Raw genomic sequence first — 26,450 nt, 5'->3', positions numbered from 1 at the left:
GGACCAACCATTCGCTGAGGTCGTACAACGCGAGCAATCGCGTGCCACAGGGATTACGAATATTTAAGAACCCAGCACAATATAAGGATATACCCACTTTTATGCAGGAGTGGAAAGAACTACATCTCCAGCATTCTTTAAACCTCATGCGTCTAGTCCTCAAACAAAATGAAGAAGAGTATACCAAAATAACAATGGAACTTTGTAAAGCCAAAACAGAGCTAAGAACAAGACTCACGGAAAATCAAAGTCAAGTCTTCTTCAAAAAACTAGAGAAGCGACTATCCCTTATACAAATAGAAGTAAAGGAGAAAAAACGCGACAAGTTTCTGAGGGATAAGGCGGACTTCGATTCGGGATCTGTCTTTGATTGGAACACCATGTCCACCAAAAGGCCGAACCGAAGGAGATCTCAGGGAGCAAGGAATAAAGTCAAGTCAACGGACTTTTGGACCACAGAGTCCGACTCAAGTGCATCGGACGACCAAGGTGGCAAGACTCCAGATCCCACTAAAGATCAACCTCGAGCACCGCAAGGGGCGGCTCCATCAGTATCATTGCAACCTGTCCCTTTAGACGAAAGATCAGGAGAGGGAGAGGGGGGCAGAGGAAGAAGAGGAGGTCGTACAGCCAGCTACAAGAGGAAGCAGGTGTCCTGGCGCTAGGAGGTACGAGTGTGCCCTTACCCTATCCCCCTCCTTCCCCTCAGTCCTCCTGCCCTCATCCTCCTCCTCTCCCACTATATCCAGTTCATTTGGACACTAACTCTACTAATTCCACTAACCTGGACCTTGTTCAGACTGTTATTGCCAGTGATACTGGTGATTGTAACACCACCAGTGACACTGGGGTTGCAGCTACTAACGTGATTAATCTCACAGACGTGGTACTAACAAAGGACTGTCTGTCCCTGCTGTCTAAGGGTCTTGGTTTTTCCATAGGTGATTCTTTTGATCCTGTGGAATTCGAAATTGATATGTTTAAAGCTGTTCGAAAACTCTGCCTACATAAATTTTTCTCTGATAAACCAGTTACCACCCAGAAGCAGTGTGAAGGGGAGGTTCCCTGTACTGTGGGTCCCTTAGGTTTTATCCCCCCTAATACAGCAGCCCCTGTACGAGGCGCAGACGTCCAGCTATTGTTGGACCTCGACCTAGAGGAGGGAGTGTTTCGACACTCTGAAGAAGTAGATCCCACTTTAGAGGTCACGGCCTTCAGAGGGGGCATCAATTCCACGTTCTGTCCCCCCTTACCAGCCGGCTCCTTGATTGACACCTTTTGCCAGATGGTTACTAAAGATGTAAAATCCCTGGTTTATCCTGAAGCTCCCAAAAATATAACCAAGGGCGAGTTGCATGCCCTAAACTGGCTAAAAACTCGTACTGATATATTAGTGAAGCCGGCGGACAAGGGGGGCAATGTGGTCTTGATGACCAGAGATTATTATGTGGGGGAGGCTATGCGGCAACTAGGGGATAAGTCTACCTATACCCCCCTCGACCACAACCCTACTCTCAAATTTCAAACACGGTTGCGCAACTTCTTAAGGTGGAGCGTCAGTAATAACATTTTGTCTGAATCCACCGCTGAGAAACTACTTCCTGCATATCCCAAGTACCCGTGTTGGTACTTCATCCCGAAGGTACACAAAACCCTTAGAAACCCTCCCGGTCGTCCAATAGTTGCGGGCATCGGCTCACTCTTTGAGCCCCTGTCCCAATTTTTGGATTGGCTGTTACGCCCACTCCTTCCAGATATTCCTTCCTACCGCAAGGACACTAACGCCTTCTTAGAAGTCGTTCGTAACATACACTGGCAAGATGGTTATCAACTGGCATCAATTGATGTCGAAAGTCTATACACCCGTATCCCACAGCTCTTGGGAGTAGAGAGTGTACGGGATGTTTTGATCAATGCCGGACAGAAGGATGCTTATATTGAGTTTGTATGTGAGGGACTCCGCCTAATATTGTCACACAACGCCTTTACCTTCGATGGCAAGTGGTTTGTCCAGAATACGGGAACGGCTATGGGTACCCCTGTTGCTTGTACCCTCGCCAATATATTTTTGGCCTGTTTTGAAGGCCGCTATATATTTTCTCTGGACAACCCATATGCCATGAAGATAAAGGCTTTCCACAGATACGTGGACGATGTCTTCATCGTATGGGAGGGTGACAGACAGTCCTTTTCGGACTTCGTAACCTATCTTAACCAAACGAATCAGATGAACATGAGGTTTACGGCAGCATTCGGCGGCTTGGAACTTGAATTTTTGGACGTAAAGGTTTCTGTTCAAAATGGCTATCTGTGTACCACAGCTTACAGAAAACCTACAGCCACAAATTCACTTCTCCACTACACAAGTTACCACCCGCAACATACCAAGGAAGGCTTACCCTATAGCCAGTTCTTGCGGCTTAGGAGATTGAACAGTGAAGATAGTGGTTTCCATATGCAGGCGGAGCAGCTAAGGTTAAGACTGGTAGAACGTGGGTACCCCAAACCCCTGATAGATAGGGCACTATGCAAAGCAGAAAAGGTACCACGAGAAAGATTGCTAAAGGGGAAAAGAGGTACCCATAAGAATAGAGAAGTAGAAGAAGAAAAAAATAGACGCTTCGTGTTTACTTTTGATTACGGTCCATGCGAAACCGCCATAAAAACAGCCATTAATAAACATTGGCATATTCTTAAGCAGGATCCCCAGTTGAATCAACTGACCACACAGAGACCCATGATAGCCTTTAGAAGGTGCACGACTCTACGTGACAAGCTGGTCCGCAGTAGATACTCTTCCCCCCGGAGCACTTGGCTTTCACAATGTGGCCCTAGGGGGAACTTCAAATGCGGAACATGTCGCTATTGCGACTTTAACAGCCAAGTTAAAAATATTTCTTTTGGAGGAGTCACCCAAGAAGTTAAGGCCTTCATCACATGTAGGACGACTTTTGTCGTCTATATTGTGTTTTGTCCGTGCCAGAGATATTATATCGTTAAAACGGTTAGAAGTATGTTCACCCGTTTTAGGGAGCACAAAAGGTCTATTACCACTGGTGTCGGCTGCCCACGCCTGATTGAACATGTGAGACTACAACATAATGGGAATGCAGATGTCCTCAGGTTCGCTGGTATAGAGAGGGTGGAAAGTACCCCAGATGGAGGGGATCGTGCCCTAAACTTATTACGCCGAGAAAGTAGGTGCATCATGAAATTTGAAGCTATGGGCGCCCTGGGCCTCAACGATCGTAATGAAATGAAGGTCTTTTTGTAGTAAGAGTCACATTCAGTGCTTGATGTATCCCTTTATGACATGTGGGAGTCCCTTAATGTGTGTTTTTAAATTGTTTGTATCGCTTTTTGCATCTTTTAACTTCACATTTTTTACTGTGCATTCCGCTGGTTCCTTATATGAACTTATTACTATTGATACCTCGTTTGTCTTATCGCCTATATATTGTATCAACCTGTTGTTGTTAATTACGGCGATGGAGGTACTTTTGTTTCTTCTTTTACGAACATAAGCGGAGTGTACAGTATCACCAGATTGTTTTGCTGTTTCCATGACAGCGCGTGCGGGCTTCCGCCTTCTCTCTATTTCCGGCGAGAGGCGCGCATGCGCTGTCATAGCCTGGAGAAAGCGCCGAGTGGCGCGAAACGGCCCGTCGGCTCAGCGGCACTGCGTGCCTCCCTGTATTTTACCCTGCACCAATAAAAGAAGACTTTTTCACCACCGGTGAGTGCCATCTCATCCTTTCTTTCTATAATTCGGATGTCCATCCCGGGCTTGGGGGCCGCTTCCTAAATCAGTGTTCTGAATACATTATTCTTTGCCTGTCCATCAGGGGCCCCCCTGTGCTTGGGCCCCGTAGCAGCCGCTATGTCTATTATTACGCCACTGCTGGGGTTCAATGCACCAGTCTTAATAAATTCCCCCCAATATGTTTTTTATTTACTAAGGGACCGCCGGGTTTTCCAAATTTTACCGTTTTATGACAAATTGCCCCGGGTTTTTGGCGCACGCGATTGGATTGTGTCGTATTGGCGCCGATTTGCATGCGAGGAAAAACGGGGGAGCGGGTTGGCCATCGGAAAACCTGACGGATTCGGAAAAATCGTGCTATTTAAAAAAAAAAAAGTGTCGCTTGACACACACATGCACCAGGAAGAGGATGGTGAACTCCGGTGCTGCGCAGCAGCAACAGTTGGTGGACATTGGGCGCACGACCTTAGTGAATCACCGGAAGACCTGAATCCTTGTTGGAGAACGCGCCGTTGGATCGCGACAGGACTGGGTAAGTAAATGAGCCCCATTGTTTATACCAGGGAATTAAATATTAAAAACCTGAAACATCTAAACATGGAGCAAATGCAATTTTTTTAAAATATTAAAATGGTTTTGATCTATTTTCTTTTATTTACCTGCATTTCTTAACATTTTTATTTTATAGGAATACACAATAGATGTGTTTTTTAGACAAAGTTGGCTGGATGAGAGATTGAAATTTGATGGACCAATAAAAACTCTACCACTGAATAACCTGTTGGCAAGTAAGATTTGGACTCCAGACACCTTCTTTCATAATGGAAAAAAATCTGTGGCACACAACATGACCACGCCCAATAAGCTGCTAAGACTTACATACAATGGGACCCTCCTTTACACCATGAGGTGATATGTTTTGTGTATATATACTGCACTCCAAATCTGTTTGTGTAATGTTTGTCAATTTATTGCTCTGTTAGATGTGGGTTGAATTATGCAGGGGATAATCTGTCAGTTGATGGACCAGGATCCTGGGGCTGAATAAATTCCTCAGTTCACTCAGTGCTGGTTATACTTTCTACTGTGACCCGTAGTACTACTGCATGTTTCTGCTTTGCTGGACCTGAAATTCTGACCTGTATCTGAGCCTTTATACAGCCATAGCCAGTACCCTGAACCCCAGTCTGAACTGGAAGCTGTATCCAAAGCCTATATTCAAAGTAAGCCAGTACTATGAATGCTAGTGTAAACTGTCACCTGTTCCTGAAACCTGCCCAATTCGGAACCCTGACCTAAAATCCTGTATCCTGTCTGACGTGATCCAGAACCCAGCATTGTGAACCTGTATCTGGAAGACATTATCCTGATCCTGTATCCAGAACCCTGTATCATGACCTTATTCAGAACTCTATATCCAGTCTTGATCAGGAGCTCTGTTTCCTGTCTGATTTGGAAACACTGAACCCCAAACCTGTTCTCTGAACCCTGTTTCAGAGCCTGCACTCTGTTCCTGAGCTTGTACACCAATTTTGTGCCTGTTCCTTCTTAATACTCTTAAGTCTGAAAGAAACCTCCCTGAAAAGAATGACTACCTCTCTTAACTCCTTCCAGACCCTTGACATAATTGTATGTCATAGGATGTGGGTCGTTCCTGTACCTTTAACGTACAATTACATCATAGCGACAGTCCATTTTCAGAAGCTAGGCCCGTGCAATTGCAGCTGTGTATGAAAGCTTGGTTCCCGCAGTAACAGCTGCAATTGCAATAGTAGAGATCCTGGTTGTTTAACCCTATAGATGCCGCTGTCATGGGTCTATGGGTCATTGGTCTTTGGGGAAGTACTGGGTAACAAGGCATGGTGGTGCCGGCTGCTTCCTTGGCAGCCCGCGGTCCAATGAAGGTCCACAGGGCTTCCTTTAGAAAAAGCCTAAGAATGCATAGACTGACTAATGTAATAGATTAGTATTAGATTAGTATTATATTACAGTAAACAAGTGATCAAATGATCACCTGTAACAAAATTAAATACTGAATGAATACTGAATTGATAGTGAACCCATACGATAGGCCTAAAATAAAACACAAAAATTTTGATTTTTTCACATCCAACCTCATAAAAACAGGATAAAAGGTGATAAAAAAGGAACATTTACCTCAACATGATACCAATAAAAACAAGCCCTAAAACAGCTCTGTAACCAAAAAAAAAATGTTAAGAACATGGCAATTCAAAAACAAGCAAATCTCTCACCAAATGAGTTCTATAGTCTACAAAACAAGTCAACCATAAAAAGCTATATAAATGAGGTATGACCGTTGTCGTGGTGACAGATAGAATAAAAAAAACATTAACATTAAAAAAAGCTAAAAACCCTAAACAAGAATTAATAATTTTCTTAACTCCCACCAAGAAAGTGTTGATAAAATCTCATCAATTTAGCTTTTGAATCCCCCTAAATGATGTATATGAAAAGTAGATCTCATCTCAAGAAAAGTAAACCACTATTTGTCCAAATTGCAAAAAAAAAAACATTTTACAACCTGTCAAATGTGACAATGAAACTCTGCTCTGAAATGGTGCTTCTTCCATTCTATGTCCACCAATGTGTCCAAACAGCAGTTTACCACCACATATGGGGTATCAACACACTCGGGAGAAATTGGGTATCAAATTTTGGGGAGCTTTCCATCATTTAATCTTTAATGTTTTTTGGCCAAAATGTATGTATTGTTTAAAAAAAACTACAGTTTGTAAATTCCATCTCCAGTTAACAAACTTTTTAAATCTAGTTTTTCATACCTTGAGGGTGTAGTTTCTATAATGGGTTAATTGATGGGGTGTTATTGTTATTTAGGTCTCTCACAGTCACTTAAAGCTGCGCTTGAAAATATAGGTTTTTGACGATTTCATAAAAATTAGAAAAATTGCACCCAATACTCTAAACCAACCAAACCAATAAATAAGGTTAATTAGCAGTTTTTTTTCATATCGAAACACATATTCCCCTGATATGTTAAAGCGTTCCAAAGTTATAACCACTTATAGCGATACAGGGCAGATATAAAAAATCTGTCTTGGCCCTAAAATGGCTTAGTCCTGAAGGGGTTATTAAGACTTTAGATGCCTTCTATAAGGTGTGGGAGCCGTGGAATTCCTTTTATGTTCAAAATGGTATGTAAATTAAAATATAGCTGTAAGACCTCCCCAGGCTTTTCTAAACTTAATGGTAATTTGCATCTCCGTATATGATATCGCTCTGCAGTTTAATGTACCCCCCCCCCCCCCCGGGTCCTATGGCCTTAATGTGTCCTATGTCTTGTCTGTCCCAGTTTTTATGTTGAAGTGGTATTCCCATGAAGATATGTTTCTTATATATACTTCAGATAACAAAATAACACAATCTCTAATTCACTGTTATTAATAAAATTGCAGCATTTCACAGATATAATTACAACCTGTCTCTATCAGTCCTGCTGTACACAATGTGCCCCTAGGCACGACCCAGTAACTTCTTACTTAGGGTCAGGTGGACGCCATCTTGGATTTCTGTGTGACTCCGTGGTGCAGAGTTTCTGTCTGTCTCTGCTGTGTGGCTGTAGCCACGCTCCCTGCATGGAGCTCAGAGACTCTTACTGATTACTTCCTGCCAGAAGATCTTGAGCAGAGAGAGAGAGAGAGGCTGAAAACTGCAAGCTACAAGGAGATAAGATATTCGGGGTAAGGCGGAGACAGGCACATATCTGTGAGATGTAGCAGAGCCCACAGTGTAATGGTGTATAAAAAGTCTGTCAGCCTATGTGTCAGTGTGTTAGTACAATGTCAGAAGCCAGATGAAAGGGTGTATGTAGACCTGTACCCTGATAATCTAACCACATAGTCACCCCACAGGACTTGATGGGTCATAGTGTGCCTGCTAAGAGAGTACCCGCCCACACCCTGGGATTTTGCAGCTGAGGGATTGATAGGAGTTAAAACAGTAATAAAAAAAGAGTAAAATTGTGAAGTAAGGGGTTAAAATGATCTTTATTGTGTTAAAATCACTAGGGGATTTTCTTTTGTGGGAAAACCCCCTTAATGTATTTGGAATATTTAATATTGAAGACTTTACTTTCTTTACATTTTCTTCTCTCAGTGGATATTGACGCATTGTAGACCATTGGAGATATGGAATAATTATGTGGTGTCTAGAGAAAATTGGTGTTCTTGTTAATGAGCCAGACTTGAACCAACTGTTAACTTAGGTGTATTGTTCATTATAGTATACTGTATATATAGTATTCATTAAGTTATCTATTGTACTGTATTTCTATTCTGAAAATACAAATTTACAGTTAAAAAAAGGATAGTAAAATATAAACTTTTTTTCAGACTCACAATTCATGCTGAATGCACAATGCACCTTGAAGATTTCCCAATGGATGTCCATGCGTGTCCACTTAAATTTGGGAGCTGTGAGTATTTTTACATTTCCAGAATTTAAAAAAGTAACACTTACAGTGAAAATGTAGTAAAAACAGAGAAAAACATTGAAAATGTTGATAAAATATATAGTTAATGGTATTAATTTACTGATGCAGTTTTACAGATTAAAGGGAACCTGTAATCAAAGTTTAACTTTCTGTATGCAAACTATGGCCAGTGAGGAGTAGGACAGACTTGTATGACGTCCATAGGGGGGAAGCAATGGGGGTAAAGAGATATGGGAGACATGGGAGTTTCTTCAAATTTTATCCTGAGGGTGGGTGGGGGTAAACCACTCCTCACTAGTCACTCCCAGGGGACTAGGGACACAGCTCTGCATACAGAATGGTAAACTTTGATCTAACATCATTTTTTTTTTCAGAAAAAGCCAGTTTTACTATAAAAACTCTTAAGAGGTTTTTTGATGACAGGTTTCCATTGAAATCAATTAAAAACATGTTTATTATATAGGGTCCATCAGCTAAGATGGGCATCACCTTGAATTCAATTTGCACATATTTATATTTTCATATATACAGTATGTAGTCACTCTGGATATCATCACATTTACATCAGTTTTTTGTATTTTAAAAGTTACAGATTTGTTACATCTGACAATCTGTGCCAAATTTGTTCATGGACTCATGCAAACAGTGCAGACATGTCTGCTGCCACATTCCTTGTACTTTATTCAGACTTGATTGTAGGAAAACTCTAGCTGTCTAAACCATTAGAATAATTCTGCTGTACCAAAAAAGCTACACACACTCCAAAAACTGAAGAAATATTAATAATAATATTGCCCAATTGTGTTGTAAAACTACACATTTGATTTTGTGTTGATAGATGACTATATAAAAAAAAATATATGCAAATGAAAAATAACTATATTAAATGATCGCTAACATTATAAGTCACAGAGAATACCGGATGAAGTCTACCCTGATTTGGCTGGCTGATGCAGACCAGGGCACGGTATGTTACAGTGCTGGGTATTGGGATCGGAGGACCGGTCTACAGCCTGGCAGGTTCCAGCAGGTGGTGTGTGCAAAAAAAATGGAAGGAGAGGCCGATGGAATCATTTTCTCCCTGGGGCAACCCCTGAAGTGTATATGGGGATCCCTGGGTGATGAAGGAAGGGGAGACTGTGATGGTGAACAGCCTGATCAAGGGATCATACGGAGGCATGTTGTGCAAATGAACTCACTGTTATTTATTGGAATTTCAACAGCAGGCAACAGTCTAACATCAGCAGAAGGTTCAGCATACTGGAAAGCTGGTCGTCCGCAGGAAGATATTTTCACAGCCTGCTTAATAACATCAGGCTGGGCTGGTAAAGATGGAGCCAAGTCCAGATGGTGGACCTCTGCTCTGGGGCTTAGTCTCCTGACTGCCCAAGGTCTGAGACACCTCTGCTTTCTGGTGTGAAACACTGACTTTTGCAGCACAGGCATGTGCTTCACTCTCATGCTGCCGCACACAAGGGGTTTTTATACTCCCATAGTGAGGTGGCAGCACTCACAAATCAGCTTCCAGATTGCTTTACAGTATACAAAAGAACAAAGCATATCATTGGTTAGAGACAATAGATATGTTAACTCGTTCCCCCCAGGCAGAGGTCCCAGCTGCAGTTACAAAGTATTCAACTTTTGGAGAACTCATAGAGAGATCAGTCTCCCTAAACAGCTCCTAACATGGGCACTATTCGCAACAACTACCCACCCTATGCATTGGCAGGGTTGTTGCATACCCCTTGGTAATTGATCGAGCCACCCATGGCTCGGCTGTGGACTGGTTGAGGGGGCTGGCTGGTAATATGCAACCTCCAGAAGATCTATGCACACTACAAACCTGGAGGGGCCAAAAATAAAGTGCACTTTGGGTGAAGTGCCCACAGTTTAGTGCAAAACACAGAAAAACATATATACAAAACATATGACAAACTGCTCACGGTCCTGGGTATTGGAACGTGGGTCACCTCCTGGGGAATTGCAGCCCTGGGAGATATGGGAGGCTCCGGGCAGAAGTCCTCTTCAGAGCGGTCATAGTACAGGTCACTGTGCTACGTATTGAGAACGGAGGACTGGTCGACAGACTGGCAGCTTCCAGCAGCTGGTGTGTGCAAGAAAAATGGGGGGAGAGGCTGATGCAATAAATTTCTCCCTGGGGCAACCCCTGAGGTGTGTATGGGAATCCCTGGATGATGAAGGATGGGGAGCCCATCAATCTGATTCAGGGATCACACTTTGCATGTTGTGCAAATCAACTCACAGTTCTTTATTAGAACTTCAGCAGCAGGCAACAGCCTAACATCAGCAGCTGGTTCAGCAGGCTGGAAAGTTGGTCGGAGTGCAGGTCCACAGAAAGATATGCTTACATCCTGGTTAATAGCGTCAAACTGGGCTGGTAAAGATAGATCTGAGTCCAGATGGTAGACCTGTGGGGTTCCAAGGTGTCAGACAACAGGCCACATCTGCTTCCTGATGTGAAACACTGACTTCTGCAGCACAGGCATGTGCTGTACACTGACTTCTCGTGCTGCCGCCCATAAGGGGATTTTATACTCACCTAGTGAGGTAGAAGCACTATCCAATTAGCTTCCAGCTTGCTATACAGTAAAGAGCACAGCATTGGTTAGAGACAATAGATATGTTAACTCTTTCCCCCAGGCAGAGGTAATGTGACTCCCTAGGCAGCTCCTAACACGGAAAGGGCGCTATTCGCAACAACTACCCAACCTATGCATGGGCAGGGTTGTTGCAGTTGTATAACCTAAGGGACATACAACAGAGTACATAAAGACTGGATGGCTGGTTTGTTGATTCCACACTGTCACTAATTAATTAATCTAGGTCAGTGGTGGCGAACCTATGGCACGGGTGCCAGAGGTGGCACTCTGAGCCATTTCTGTGGGCACTCAGACCATCACCCCAGGACAGAGTTAATCAAATAGGACCAAATCCACCAAGTCCCAGGCAGCTTAAGAGATGCTGCTCTCAGCGCTATTTTAAAGCAACATTTCATGGGCTGTTAGGAACTGCGGGGCTAGTAAGAAGGTGTTGACAGAACTGCAATATCTTTGGAAGTCATCCTGCTGGACCAACCATTTTTCCTCTACAGAGAGAGACGCTACAACGAGAGTCTGAATTTGCCCTCCTTCTTTCAACTGTATTGGTTGCCTCAGGGGGGCGATACAATTGAATGATGTTGAAGAACAGGTAGCAATAAGTTACTGCTTAAAATGCCTTGTTGGCACTTCACGGTAAATAAGTGGATTTTGGTTGTAGTTTGGGCACTCTGTCTCCAAAAGATTCGCCATCACTGATCTAGGTAATGTTATTTGACATGTGATTCTCCATCTCCTCCACTTGGTGTCAGCAGAGGCTAAGGAATCTCTACAGGTGAACCGTGATAGCCCACACATACTGCCAAGTCAAAACAACAGAGAGGACAGGCACTACCAATATAGAATAAATACAAAAAAATGTCCACGCATCCCTATCAATACATGTCATGAACCAGAGGAAAGAATGGATGCGTACATTGGACTAAAGTGATAAAGTACATTTTATTTAATCCAAAAATCATAACAAAGACAAGACATATAATGGTTAAAAACACTTAAAAAGGTACACCCATTAGGTGTGCCCAACACCCACGGGTCATAATGACCCAGCACTCCCTAGCTCAATCTGCCCAAAATGATGAGTAACCTTCATTACCACAAAAAAAGTACAAAAGTAAGGCAGAATTAACAATTGCAGAATATTAGAAAATTTCTAATACAGTACCCTACTAGATTATCCTCAGAAAGCCAAGTGGACTGTATGAAGTGAATGGACAGAGAGCCAGGGAGGCGGAGCCCACACATACTGTACATGAGTATTACCTCCTGTACAGACAGATAAACTCATGAGGGTGTTGCTCACACTCCTCTTTGGGCATAACATAAAAAGTTTATATGCCTTTCCCACTCCTGGTATATGGGAGATTCATCAGATGACCACCAGTCTATATGCCTTTCCCACTCCTGGTATATGGGAGATTCATCAGATGACCACCAGTCTATATGCCTTTCCCACTCCTGGTATATGGGAGATTCATCAGATGACCACCAAATCTATTCAGTGGCGGAGTTGTGGACGTGCAGCAATTAGGATAACAAGCTCAAACCTTTACCATGTCAAAATAATATCAATACTAGACTAAGTGATGTGTAGGAACTATAGGATGAAGATTTGGTCAATCTGCGACTTGAACAATTATGACAAGAGGTTCAGGGCAGGGAGGGATTAGGGGTACCATGGGCCCTGGGCGGTGTAGGACCCCTTATATACCATCATATAAAATTTGCTGAAATAAGTACATAACTACATGCCTGTAATTACCTATATACACTTACTAATTACTCATCAAAAGTTCCTACTTAAAAACACATATGCGTTTGATGTTTTCAAAATGCAATGAAAATACATAGTGTCACCCCAGATTCATACCCCTCCTCTTACATCCTTAACGCAATATGATGTACATGTCTATCATACTGTGTTAAGGGAATAATATTTATATACATTACCTAGGGATTGATGCATTTTACTTGTGTGAAAGTACTCTAGACACCTGTGAGTTATCAGCACATTCTGTATTTATCTGGCTATATTCCTGGTGATCTTTAGACAGTGGGGCAGATTTACTTACCTGGTCCATTCGTGATCCAGCGGAATGTTCTCTGTGGTGGATTCGGGTACGGCCGAATCCACAGCAGTTCCTCCGACGTCCACCAAGTGTCGCTGCTGCGCTGAAGAGCATCGGAACGCACTGGAGTTCACCGAGCCATTCTGGATGAAGGTAAGCGCGTGTCGACACTTTAAAAAAAAAAAAATGCGGTGGGTTTTTTGCCCCCCGATTTCCGCCGCGAGCATGCCGGCGCAGATGCGCCACAGTCCGATCGCGTGCGCCAAAATCCTGGGGCAATACAGGGAAAATTTGGGTAACCCGTTGCAAAAACGCGTATCGGGCCCTTAGTAAATATCCCCCAGTGTGTTTAAATTATGAGAATGGGTTGATAGATTAAAGAGAACTCCTCTTCTCAGGGAGAATTGTAAGTTAAACGCCCCTATCTATCACCGGCGTCCACCATCAAGACGTTGGTGGAATATTCTGCCAAGTGTCAGCAGGGACAGATTCTGAGTACACCATCAGGCCCAGAAAACTAAGTCACGGATTTGCTAGCTAGTGTAGTGTGTTTATCTTTTCCTAGCTAGCTAGATCTCCCGGGGTCTTTCAGTCACACAGCTGATCCTTATATAGCAGGGCAAGGCTATGTGCGAAGGAGGTTGCAGCTGGTTATCCCAATAGCTGCAGTTACACTTATTGAATTTGGAATTCTCCTGATAAATCTCCTGTGCAGCAGTCAGAGCAAACTCATAGAAACGCTTTGTGTTATACCCAGCTAAGGAGAGGAGTGTGAACAATACCCTAATTATCAATGGGGGATCCTCATTTAGACGGTATGTGCAAACGCACAGGGCCCATTGCTTCCCAGGGGCCCTCCTTTGCCCATAACACTGTAAAAATCTGCCCGGCCTCTGTAATTTTAAGTCAACAGCACTGCTGACACATGGCGTTCTTGTAGCAACACCACAAGCACCCGGCAAACCCGGGCCCACAGCTGCTGGGAGGGCCCACTGGTGGCTAGGGATGCACGATGCGTTGAGATTTGTGCAACACTTTGAAAGTCAGAACGGTTCAATACCAGGTTTCTGTTACTTGCAGTACTGAAAGACTTCTACTGTTCTACAGACTCCTTGTATATGCAGGGGTGTCCCTTGTGGGGTATCTGTATAACGCCAATTCCAATACTTTTTGTTGCTAAAGCTCAGAGCAACAAATAAGTGTCAAATTCACATAGTTTATAAAGTGATTTTCGCTCCAATTACAGGGTGTCCGTTGTGGGGTATCTGAATAACACAAATTCCAATACTTTTTGTTGCCAAAGTTGAGAGCAAGATTTACGTGTCAAATCCATGTAGTTTATAGAGTGATTTTCGCGCTAATTGCAGGCCGTCCATTGTGGGGTATTTGTATAATGCAAATTCCAATACTTTTTGTTGCTAAAGTTCAGTGCAAGATTTACGTGTCAAATCCACGTAGTTTATAGAGTGATTTTTCCTCCAATTACAGGGTGTCCGCTGTGGGGTATCTGTATAACGCAAATTCCAATACTTTTTGTCGTTAAAGTTCAGAGCAACAGATAAGTGTCAAATTCACATAGTTTATAGAGGGATTTTCGCTCCAATTACAGGGTGTCCATTGTGGGGATTTGTATAACGAAAATTTTCATACTTTTTTGTTGCTATAGTTGAGAGCAACAAATAAGTGTCAAATCCACGTAGTTGATTAACCACTATGTCAGACAGAAAGGTGGCAGGTGGAGCAGGAAGAGGCACAGTAAGGGGAACATCGCAGCAGGGGTGACTCTGTGAAGCCAGGACTGCCGTTGTCGTCTCGCGGCAGTGTGTTCATCAACAACCCAAAGGTTGTTGATTGGTTGACTAGGTCATCCAATTCCTCAAATATAACATCTGACAACCCCAGCCAAGAGTCTGTGGGTTCATCAGATACAACAATTAGTTGGCATGGCCAACCTCACCTGTCCACAACCAGTGGAGATGGAGGCCGAGAGTCCCTCAGAGTCATTTGCGCAGATGTCCCTGGTGACAGCCAAATAGTCAACATTCGGGATAGGGATGAGTTTTGGCTCTCCACCATCTTGGACCCTTGCTGCCAGTCAAAAATGTGTGCCTTTTTTACAGCTGCCAAGAGGGAACAAAAACTGGCATACTATAGAGATATACTGTGCAGACATTGTCCATCCTCTGTCAGGTCTGACCAGGAGATTCCTGGCAGTCATCGCTCACATGCTACTGCCATGGCTGTTGTGGGGAGATTGGGGGGTAGGAGCAGTAGCAGCTCCATTAGCAGCAGCTTAAGTGTAAAGTCCTTTTTGAGCAGCAGCAAGACATGGAGAAGACGCTGCACCACCAGGTGGGGGCCTATTTGTACAGCACTCTACCACCTCAGGTAGAGGATCCCCTGGACTAGTGGGCAGCCAAACTTGATGTGTGGCCACAACTCGCGGAGTTTGCATTAGAGAAGCTGTCCTGCCCGACCAGTAGTGTGGCATTAGAGCGGGTGTTCAGTGCGGTGGGGGCCATCATTGCCCCAAGGAGAACCCGCTTATCCACCGATAATGTGGAGAGACTGACCTTTGTCAAGATTAATCAAGTGTGAATCGGCCAGGATTTCAACACACCAATTATGCATCAGATCAGATTCCCCCAAACATTGAGAAATAAGTCTGGATTCTAACTACCTGCCTCAGCCACTATTCTGATGCTGCCACCTGCCTGATGCCACACATCTGCTGCCAGTTGCTCCATCTGCCTCCCACCATCTTTAGCAGGGACTGGAATTGTCACCCACCTCCACACTCTGTGATTGTGCTACTTTCTGACCTCCTGCTGCTGCCGCCACTGCCGCCTTCACACACTAACATTGTGCCACACTCTGGCCCATCATGTTGCTGCCACCTCCAGAATTTCTCATGGTCCTACTCTCTGACCTGCTGATGCTGCTGCTGCCACTGCCACCTTTGAAGTTATTTTTTTGCAAAGACATCATCTTTTCAAGGATACCGTAATGAATAATGGATGTGGCATCTCTAATCTTCACATTAAAATTTAAAAATTTCGACTTCGAATTCATTGTGCCACTTTGTGGCCTACTATGTTGCTGCCACCTCCAGAATTTCTCATTGTCCTATTCTCTGACCTGCTGATACTGCTGCTGCCACTGACCCCTTCACGCTCTATGATTGTGCCACACTGTCACCTACTATGTTGCTGCCACCTCAAGAATTTGTCATTGAGCCACTCTCTGACCTGCTGCTGTTGCTGCCACCACTGCCGCTTCCACGCTCTAACATTGTGCCACACTCTGGCCCACCATGTTGCTGCCACGTCCAGAATTTCTCATTGTCCTACTCTGACCTGCTGCTGCCACTGCTACCTTTGAAGTTCTTTTTTTGCAAAGACATCATATTTTCAGAAACAATGAACCCAGCGCATCAAAAGTCCAGTAAACAGATTCAAATATGCTAGATATCAGATATACTGAATGACGGCAGTGGGATGAGATATTGCTGTGTAGTCCTGTGTCCCGGTTCTGTAGAAGTCAGGATATATGATCAATGGTACTGGTTGAAAAAAACAGAAATGGAAAATATATAAATATATAATTGCGTTCTCATAACTAAAATTGATTTTGTGCATTTCATATATAGAACTGTTGTGTGATTCAGGTAAGTAATATAATAGAAGTAAATGGTACTTTGCCCGGATAGTCCTAGGTTCTCCTGCGTACGTTGAGAGGATATAGACACTTTTAAATGTGATATGATGCCTACATGTGGAGGCAAGCTATGCAAGAGGTGGCACGGACTTACCCCGAGGATGTTGGGGCTTAAAGATGTGGCGATCCTATTTGAATGGATAACATAAGAGACGGATGTATACATAGATAGGGGAGTGACAGGACAGTGGTTTTTAGTCTACGTGGGTTTAAAAAGAAAGGCCGATGTGACTTACTCGATTAAAGCCTGGACAGTCGGGAGCGCTGTATGCTCGCGTCTCCCGCTGTCGGTTCTTATATAGGAATGAAAAAGTATTGGATAGTGATAGCATAGGATCTAATAGGAACTGTTCAGTTACTACGGACAATGGACGTATCATGACATAGATGGGATGAAAGGGCTCGATTTACAGAGCATAGTAAGTGGAACTTGAAAAAGGCTATAACTGTATGGTCATCAGAGATGATAAACAGTTAACTAGATGTGAAGATGTGGTATGAAGTACAAAGTGTTAATTAGACTCTTTCTAGTGTTTCATTGAGTCCATAGGGGCACATGGTATTCATCTTAAAAATCCAATAGTTCTCTCTTTTGATAAGTTGACTGTAAATTATGTTCATGATGTGACAATCAGTGCCTAGACACCCAATGGAGTTGGAAACCAGTTTTTACTTTATTTCGATGTTCTACCTATATACTGTAATGTGCAGGGGCACTGCAGTAGGTATAGAATGTACTCTGAAGAGCAGTTCAGAAAGGAATTAATCTCAAACTGTTCTCCGGTGGAGGTAGATGTAAATAGCTTGGTGCAGTGTAGTACGATCTCACAAGTGAGACATCTACTACTATTGCAGCGATAATCTCCTTTCAACTCAGGGAACAGAGAGCACTGTGAAATTTTTGATATTTTCCTTTTTTTTTTTTTTTTTGCATTTCGTGGTTTTGTAGGGGCCAAAATGGTTTTTAATGTAGGTGCTCGTTTGTATTGTATACGGGGACCTGGTGGGGTGATCTTGGCCAAGTAGGGATCTTTAGTTAAGATGGAACAGTGTTTTGCCAATATCTTTTTTACTACGTAAAAGGTAGTGGTAAAATGTAGTGCCCTATCGTCTGTCTGGTCTTGTTGTTTGCGAGGGGCGAGACATTCTTTCTGGATGAGTTCTTTGTTTTTTCTGAATTCGTCTTTCCGGATTTTCTTTGGGTATCCTTTTTCTCTGAGTATCTTATGTAGGAGTCTTGATTGGTCTCTGAATGTGGATTCTTCTGAGCAGTTTTTTCTAATGCGCTTGAATTGGCTATATGGTACGTTATTCAGCCAACTTTTGTAGTGCACAATCGTGTAATCCGGGAAACGTTTACGTTAACTGTTTTGCAGTATGTGCTTGTCAGGAGGTCATCTCTATTGCTGTTTATTGTTAACATTAATTCGAGGAATTTGATGTGGATCATGGAGAAATTTAATGTCAGAGAGATCCCCCAATTGTTTCGGTTGATCATCCCTGCAAACTTAGCTGCTTCTTTTTTGCTTCCTTGCCAGACAATGAAGAGATCGTCGATGTATCTCCTAAAGAACTTTATTTTGGAGATGTATTTAGGATTGTTGCTGATGAAGATGGACTCGAATTCGCCCATAAAAATGATGCCGGTGAACTCGGTGTGCTCACTCCTTTCTTTTCGTGCCTTTCGTTTGTTGGAATTTTGAGTCTGGAAGCTACAAATAGAAATAGAAATATAAATTTGATGCGTTGGATTAAGAAATCGCTTTGGGATGTAGGTAGAGATATGTCTCTCTGGAGTGTTCTCTGTATATCTTTAATCCCTAATTCATCAGAGATGTTAGTGTATAATGCCGTAACATCCATGGTTAGCAGGTTGAATGAGGTGTCCCACTGGAAGTCTTCCAGTTCCGTGATTAATTGGGAGGAGTCCCGAAGGTATGTGGGAAGGATTTTGACGTAGGTCTGCAGGTAGGAATCTACATATGCCGATTGCATGTGATGGAGTTAATGCCCAATATTATAGGTCGACCCGGTGGGCTAGTAGGGTCCTTATGAGCCTTTGGCAAGTAGTAGAACAATGCCATCCGAGGGCATACGGGAGTGATAAAATCAAATTCTTTTTTTGTTAGGATCCCAGTTTGATGCGTTACCCGGGTAAACAATTTCAATGTTTCCAGATGTTCATTGCTCGGGTTATGATCTAGTTTTTGATAATAGTCCTCATCGGACAGGGTCCTCAGACTTTCCTGTGTATTGTTCGTGGTATTCAAGATCACTGTTCCACCACCTTTGTCTGCCTATTTGATGGTTAGGGCAGAATTAGTTTTAAGACTGTTCAAGGCTTTCCTTTCTGATCTTGAGAGGTTGTCTTTTTTCAATTTAGAGTGGGATCTCTCTAAGGATCTAAGTTCAGAGGAGACCATTGAAAAGAATGTTTCTATGTATGGTCCTCTACTCTGAACTGGGTTGAAATTGGAGACAGGTTTAAAGTTCGAATGGATATAGACATTGTCAGGGTCTTCTGGTGAGATTACTTTTCGCTTGTGTAATCTCGAAGTGTCTTTTCAGGGTTGCTTTGCGAATAAAACTATTCAGATCTAAAAATAGATCAAATTCTTTTGATTTGGTGGTAGGGCAAAACGAGAGGCCTTTGCTGAGGAGTGTGTTCTCCTCTTTCATAAGATTGTGAGAGGAGAGATTGAAGATCCGTACTTGTTGTTGAGCTACTCCCTAGCTATTCGTTTTGTTGTGTTTGGCTCCTCCTTTTTCCTTTTGTGCTTTTTTTCTTTTTTGTCCCGTGTTGGCCCTGGACAAGATAGCAAATACTGCTTTCGGGCTCTTGATAATTGGGCCAATCTCCTCTTTTAATGGTGGGGTTTTTGGAATCTGAGGAAGATCTAAAAAAGACGGCATCAAGCTGTTCGGAGGGGAAGATCCAAAGCTTGGTTGATGAATTCAAAAGGAAGTCTTTCAGGAGGGCATTGGTCATGTACCGTTAATGATAACAAATCTTCTGGTAGAGTGGTTTCTTTAATGGGTAATGGTGATAATTGGATAAAGACTTGAGGAGTAGGTGATGTGGAGCCTGAATCGAAGTGTATATTATTATTAGTGGAGGTGTTTGTAACTTGGGATATTTTTTGTGGATGCCATTGTAGTGGTAGTAGGGGTTGTGCTAGTATTCTTGATCGTTCCTGCTGGGGACTTAGTTAGGGTTTTGTTTGGGGATGGGGTCTTGATGGCATTGCAAGTTGTACCGGTACCCTCTTTGTTCTATTGAGAGTGTGTTCTGCTAGGATGAGTTTCTATAGTTTTGGTTGGTGTAAACCCTATTTCTATTTGCATTATTGTGGGGTAGGGTGGATGGATTTTTGATCGCGGGAGGGGGTGGAACAGTAGTCGTGTGTACTTTTTTTGGGGTGTTGTTGGTCGCGTTTGTCTGTGTATCCAAATCAGGTTTCCAGATCCTGTGTGAGTTAGCTTTATATTCTGATCTATCTCTAGAAAGTTTCTTAGATTTTCTGAGAATGATATAGTGTTCCATGGATCTAAGGCAGTGTGATGTGGAAAGGTTAAGGGTATGATAGTCAGGGTGGCCAGAGAAGGTTTCATGGTCCTGCCGTATTGCTGTAATAGTAGTAGATGTCTCACTTGTGAGATCGTACAACACTGCACCAAGCTATTTACATCTGCCTCCACTGGAGAACAGTTTGAGATTACCGTATATACTTGAGTATAAGCCGAGGCCCCTAATTTTACCACAAAAACCTGGGAAAACCTATTGACTTGAGTATAAGCCGTGGGTGGGAAATGCATTGGTCACAACCTCCCCCATTATATAGCCTGCCGGACACTGCCCCATAGTATATAGCCAGCACCTGCCCCCCAGCATATAGCCTGCCAGCCCCCTGCCCCAGTATATAGCCAGCCCCCTGCCCCAGTATATAGCCAGTCCCGGGGGAAGCCGGATAGGTGAGTTTTCATATATTTATTTTACTCGAGTATAAGCCAACTTTTTTTGTGCTAAACACTAGGCTTATACTCAAGTATATATGGTAATTCCTTTCTGAACTGCTCTTCAGAGTACATTCTATACCTACTGCAGTGCCCCTGCACATTACAGTATATAGGGAGAACAACCCAGACCCTCAGGGAAAGGATGAACACGCATCGAAATAAAGTAAAAACTAGTTTCCAACTCCATAGCGTGTCTAGGCACTGCATGTCACATCACAAACATAATTTAAATGACCTCACACTAATTCCAATAGAACAGATTCCCAAAGATCATCCAGATAGATACAGTCAACTTACTAAAAGAGAGAACTATTGGATTTTTAAGATGAATACCATGTGCCCCTATGGACCTCAATATAACACTAGAAAAAGTCTAATTAACACTTTGTACTTCATACCACATGTTCATATACAGTTAATTGTTTATCATCTCTGATGACCATACAGTTATAGCCTTTTTCAAATTCCACTTACTATCCTCTGTAAATGGAGAGCATTCATCCCATCTATGTCATGATACGTCCATTGTCCGTAGTAACTGAACAGTACCTATTAGATCCTATACTATCACTATCCAATACTTTTTCATTCTCATCTATTTTTCTTTTTTTTTCTTTCAGTACACTTTATTAGCTCACCATCCATTATCACCATACACATAGGGATCTCACCATTCCTTGCAGATCCTCAGCTCTCACGTCATCTGAGTGATATCATGCGCACACTTCCATTGTGATCTGGCACATTGTGATCCAGCCCTCCTGCCATCGTCATCCCCTATCTCCTCCCACACACAGCGCAGACGCGGGTCAGAAACCCTCCCATGCATGCGCCAGCTTTCCTATATTAGAGCCGGCAGCGGGAGATGTGAGCATACAGCGCTCCCGACTGTCCAGGCTTTACTCGAGTAAGTCACATCGTCCTTTCTTTTTAAATCCATTTAGACTAAAAATCCTCACTGTCCCATCACTCCCCTATCTATGTATACCTCCGTCTCCTATGTTATCCATTCAAATAGGATCGCCACATCTTTAACCCCTACATTCTCAGGGTAAGTCCGTGCTACCTCTTGCATGGCTTATTGGGCCACTCTATGCCGTATTTTTCTGACTATAAGACGCACCTAGGTTTTAGAGGAGGAAAAATAAGAAAAAAATTTTTTTCCCCCAAATAGTATGCTAAAATATTTAATAAAGTAACAGTAAAGTAACTGGGTGGTGCAGTGCAGCCATGTTCCTCTTTGGATAGAATTATGCTGGCATGTAGTCAGGAGGTCTCAAGAGTTACCAGGGCTGTATAGGTATGAGTATATGTGACAAATGGTCACAAGAGCTTACAATCTATGAGGGGGAGGGGGGCAGAGGAGGTGACAGTGCTTGTACAATGGTCACAAGAGCTTACAATCTATGAAGAATAGAGGACACAGGAGGTGACAGTGCTTGTACAATGGTCACAGGAGCTTACAATCTATGAGGAAGAGGACACAGGAGATGTGAGTGCTTGTATGATGGCCACAAGAGCTTACAATCTATGAGTAGGATAAGGGGGCAGAAGAGGTGACAGTGCTTGTACGATGGTCACAAGAGCTTACAATCTATGAGGAGGATGAGGGGACACAGGAGGTGACAGTCCTTGTACAATAGTCACAAGAGCTTACAATTTATGGGGAGGGGACACAGGAGGTGACAATCCTTGTACAATGGCCACAAGAGCTTACAATCTATGAGGAGGAGGAGGACACCGGGTGACAATGCTTGTACAATGGTCACAAGAGCTTACAATCTATGAGGCCTTATAGGCCGAAAAATACGTTACTATACATACTATGTCAACTACTTTATGAAATGTATTAAGACAATATTTTTATATATTTTATTGATCTCCATTTTATCGATCTCCATACCTATTTTTGTAATTGAACATTTAGTTTTATCATGTACATTTTATTGTGGACATTTTATTATGTATAGTATTGTCTTTTCTACGACCCATGACCAATCACCTATATTCTGTTTGTTCATTAGAATTCTGTTTAAAATTGTATGGGCCTGAAGAAGGGACCATTACACCCCCGAAACGCGTCATCCCTGTATGAAATAAAGTACTTCTATTTGTTGACACATCCTGTTTTTTTTCACCCAGTACCATTGATCATATTTTCAGGGAAACTGTAATGAATAATGCATGTGGCTTCTCTAATCTTCAAATTTAAATAAAAAATTTCAACTTCGAATTCATTGTGTCTCTCTGTGGCCTACCATTGTCCGCCTCCACGCTCTAACATTGTGCCACACTGTGGCCTACCATGTTGCTGCCAGCTCCAGAATTTCTCATTGTACCACGCTGTGGCCTACAATGTTGCTGCCACCTCCATAATTTGTCCATGTGACACTCTGCAGCCTACTCATGCTGCTGCCAACTGACCGCTGTCTCCCTCTGTGATTTCCATAATGCCGTTTTCAACCTCCACCACTCAATGACGGCAGCTGTCATGTGCGTGTCATACTAAAACACAGCATTGTTTGAATACCAAACCACACTCCCTATGCAGTGTTGTAGAGCATGGCACAACATTCTGCAACACCCTATAGGCTCTCTGCAGACAGGAAATACCTGGTTTAACGCGATTCGCCATGATTCGATTCGGGCCGAATCAAATTTTTCCGAAAAATTTGGCGAAGCGGCTCGAAATTAATTTCAACAAATTCACCCATGTCTAACCGGGACCATTACCGTCCTGATATTTAGACAGTCCCAGAATATTTCAAATTACATGATCTATCCTCTAGAGCCTCACAAATCCTTACTTTCTGATTTTATTTTATCCATTTCTTACAGATTTCTGTATTGTTTTTGCAAGTTTACAGATTTTATCTTCCAATCCTTTTTTTCTTTCTGTTGTTTTTTCAACAGAAGTATTTCTTCTGTTGTAAAATATCTCATTTGTTTCTGCTTCTTCTCCCAACTCTACTCAGAGTCCTCTAGAAGAGCATACAGGCAATCCCAACTTGCTACGACTTGTAAATGACCTGTATTTATGATTGTGGATTTCACTAACCTGCTGGTAATTTGCGCTGATGATATTCAAATTACAATCTGTAGATACTAGCAGCGATCTCACCATTTCATGAGCTTCTCATTAATACAGCTTCTCGTTACTCATAGCAGCATGTTGTCTTTAGTCCTGCAAGCCACTACTATGTCAGATCATGGGTAGCCAAGTACACTTTTGCTGATGAGATCATACAAGCATGCTTGGAAAATATTGATCTTCGACAGTCTCACTGCTCTTATAGTAAAGAATCCCCTGTCCTGGCCACAGGCCTAGGTAAAAAAAAAGATCCTTTTTATACACTGGTGAACAAAACTGTACACAATATTCCATTTTTACTAAGGGCCGTGTGACAGTTTTCTGTCTTACTTTGCGCAATCTTTTAGGTCCAAACTGCTTGCACAGGAATTTAAGAAGTGTCCGAGACACATTTCTAGCACATGCCACACAATTGTGGCACACCCTACACTATTCTTAATGCAACACAACTTTTTGCACTGACATGGGCATTCTAGTGCTCAATTGGACCGTGCACCAGATTTATCATGCAAAGTCAGACAGAATTGTGTTGCACGTCCTATGTTTATAGCGCACCAAAAAAATTGGTGCATTCTGTTAGAGCAGTGCAGAGGGCGCCAGATTCATGACAATTCATGAAGAATCACAATTCATAAATCTAGCGCTTTCTGCACTTTACACAGACAAACTGCACATAGTTTACACTGTTTTTAGTAAATGTGGGCCAATAGTCCATGTTTGGTCTGACCAGTGATTTGTATGTGTAAAATTATGTCCTTATCATGAGAAATTATTCCTCACTTGATCCATTCCATTCAATTTGCTTTAGCAGCAGCTGCCTGGCACTGGTCACTCAAATTATGCATATTTGCACCCACCATGACAACTAACAGACCCCATGCATTAAAAAAACTTTGTGTCTATAAGTGGAGACTTTTACTATAAAGCAAAATACACTCCTATATGCTGTCACAATCGCACTCCGGCCTCCACGGCACGTCTCAGGGGAGGATAGTTATGTCAAATCCAGCCCCCAGGCTCAGGACGGAGCGGCGTTTTAACACACATGCGCCCCCATCATCTTAGGTGAGGCAGGAGTCTGGCGACCTTCTCCTTAGCCAACAGATTTGGGGCTAAGGTTTAGCAAACCTACAGGGGAGGCCGGTGACATGTGGCGCTTTTGTTGAATTTTTTTCATTGCGTTCTTGCATTCTTTAAAAACTCATCATATTTGCATATTGGCTTTTTCAATGAGTATTTGGTTAAGGTTTCTTAACTTGGCGTTTCTATCCCCTGCGTTTTTTGTCTGCGTTTTTAAGGTGTGTTTTCATTGCGTTTTTCAAAGTGGTTGCGTTTTTGAAAACGCATGCATTTGTTGTCTGCGTTTAGAAACGCATGTGATTACATGCAAACAGCATGAAGATCACTGTGTTTTTACAAATTTCACGGGACACAGCTGAATGTGATTTACACACATCAAGCATTGCGTTTTTAAAAACGCAAAGGCAAGCAAACATTTGTAAAATGCATATGTGAAAACGCATGCATTTTCAAATCATTCGAAATCACAGCAGAAACGCAACAAAAATGCCATGTGTGTCACCGGCCTAAGGAGTTTTAGAGCAACAGGTGATACGAATATTCCCATTACTGGTCTCCACACTGAGAATGATAGACATCTGGATACTCCAATAAGGAGATAGGACTTAACCAATGGGGTTTTGTATTGGCTGTCAGGGGGTTTCCCAACCTGGTTTGAATACACAGCACTGTTTGTTCCCCTCACAAAAGTCAACCAGATGAAGCGCCTTGAGTGTGAAGTGGCTGTCGGTTGCTTACAACTATGTGATGTTCTGTTTTGTTTTCCTACCCTCTTTGTATACATCCAACAATGTGAATATTATTTCAATAAAAAGGATTTTATAAGAAGATCTATGGTGAGTGCCATTCAACTACTTTTTTCTGCTACTTTGTATGGACATTGCTGCAGGATTTATCAAAGTATCTGATGCTGTATGATAAATATGGTGGAGTTTAAGACTGTCTAGTTGTAGTTAGTACTGTGTTCACACAGGCATAACACTGTGTGCCATCTGCCCATACCAAAACATAGTGACTAGCTATCATAGTGTATCATAGTTTATACGGTTGATAAAAGACACATTTACATTAAGTTCAACCAAGGAAGGGTAGGGATTGGATGAGGAAGGGATTTAGGGGAAACAATTCTATATAACATAACCGTCAATTTTATTTAGGTGTAAAAAGGCATCTAGACCCTTCTTGAAGCTCTCTGCTGTCCCTGCTGTGACCAGTGCCTGAGGCAGGCTATTCCACAGATTGACAGTTCTCATAGTAAAAAAGCCCTGTCGCCTCTGGTGATTAAACATTGATTTCTCCAGACGGAGACAGTGCCCCCTTTTCTTTTGATTTGATTTAATCTGAAACAACTTACCACCATATTTTTTGTATGGACCATTCATATATTTATATAAATTAATCATGTCCCCTCGTAGTCGTCTCTTTTCCAGACTAAATAAATCTAGTTGTTTTAATCTTTCCTCATAACTGAGAACCTCCATACCCCTTATCAGTTTTGTGGTTCTACATTGAAACATTGACACTACATTGGACAGCATATTCTAGGTGAGGCAGAACCAATGCCTTGTACAGTAGTAATATTACATCCCTATCTCGAGAGTTCATACCACTTTTGATACAT

The 26,450-nt window shown here is 42.6% G+C and overlaps 1 protein-coding gene across 2 annotated transcripts in view; it reads left to right on the top strand.

The window, feature by feature from the left end:
• The window catches only part of GABRA3 (gamma-aminobutyric acid type A receptor subunit alpha3), a 231,767-nt gene that overhangs the window by 102,610 nt on the left and 102,707 nt on the right, over positions 1 to 26,450 (top strand). For both annotated transcript variants that reach the window (XM_072124878.1, XM_072124877.1), the window contains exons 5-6: positions 4,452 to 4,672; positions 8,137 to 8,219. In XM_072124878.1, the coding sequence (XP_071980979.1) occupies positions 4,452 to 4,672; positions 8,137 to 8,219 (304 nt within the window). The remainder of the gene's footprint in view (positions 1 to 4,451; positions 4,673 to 8,136; positions 8,220 to 26,450) is intronic.

Source organism: Engystomops pustulosus, chromosome 9 (genome assembly GCF_040894005.1).
Source record: "Engystomops pustulosus chromosome 9, aEngPut4.maternal, whole genome shotgun sequence".
Classification (NCBI taxonomy): domain Eukaryota; kingdom Metazoa; phylum Chordata; class Amphibia; order Anura; family Leptodactylidae; genus Engystomops; species Engystomops pustulosus.
This window is presented reverse-complemented; position numbering and strand designations above follow the sequence as displayed.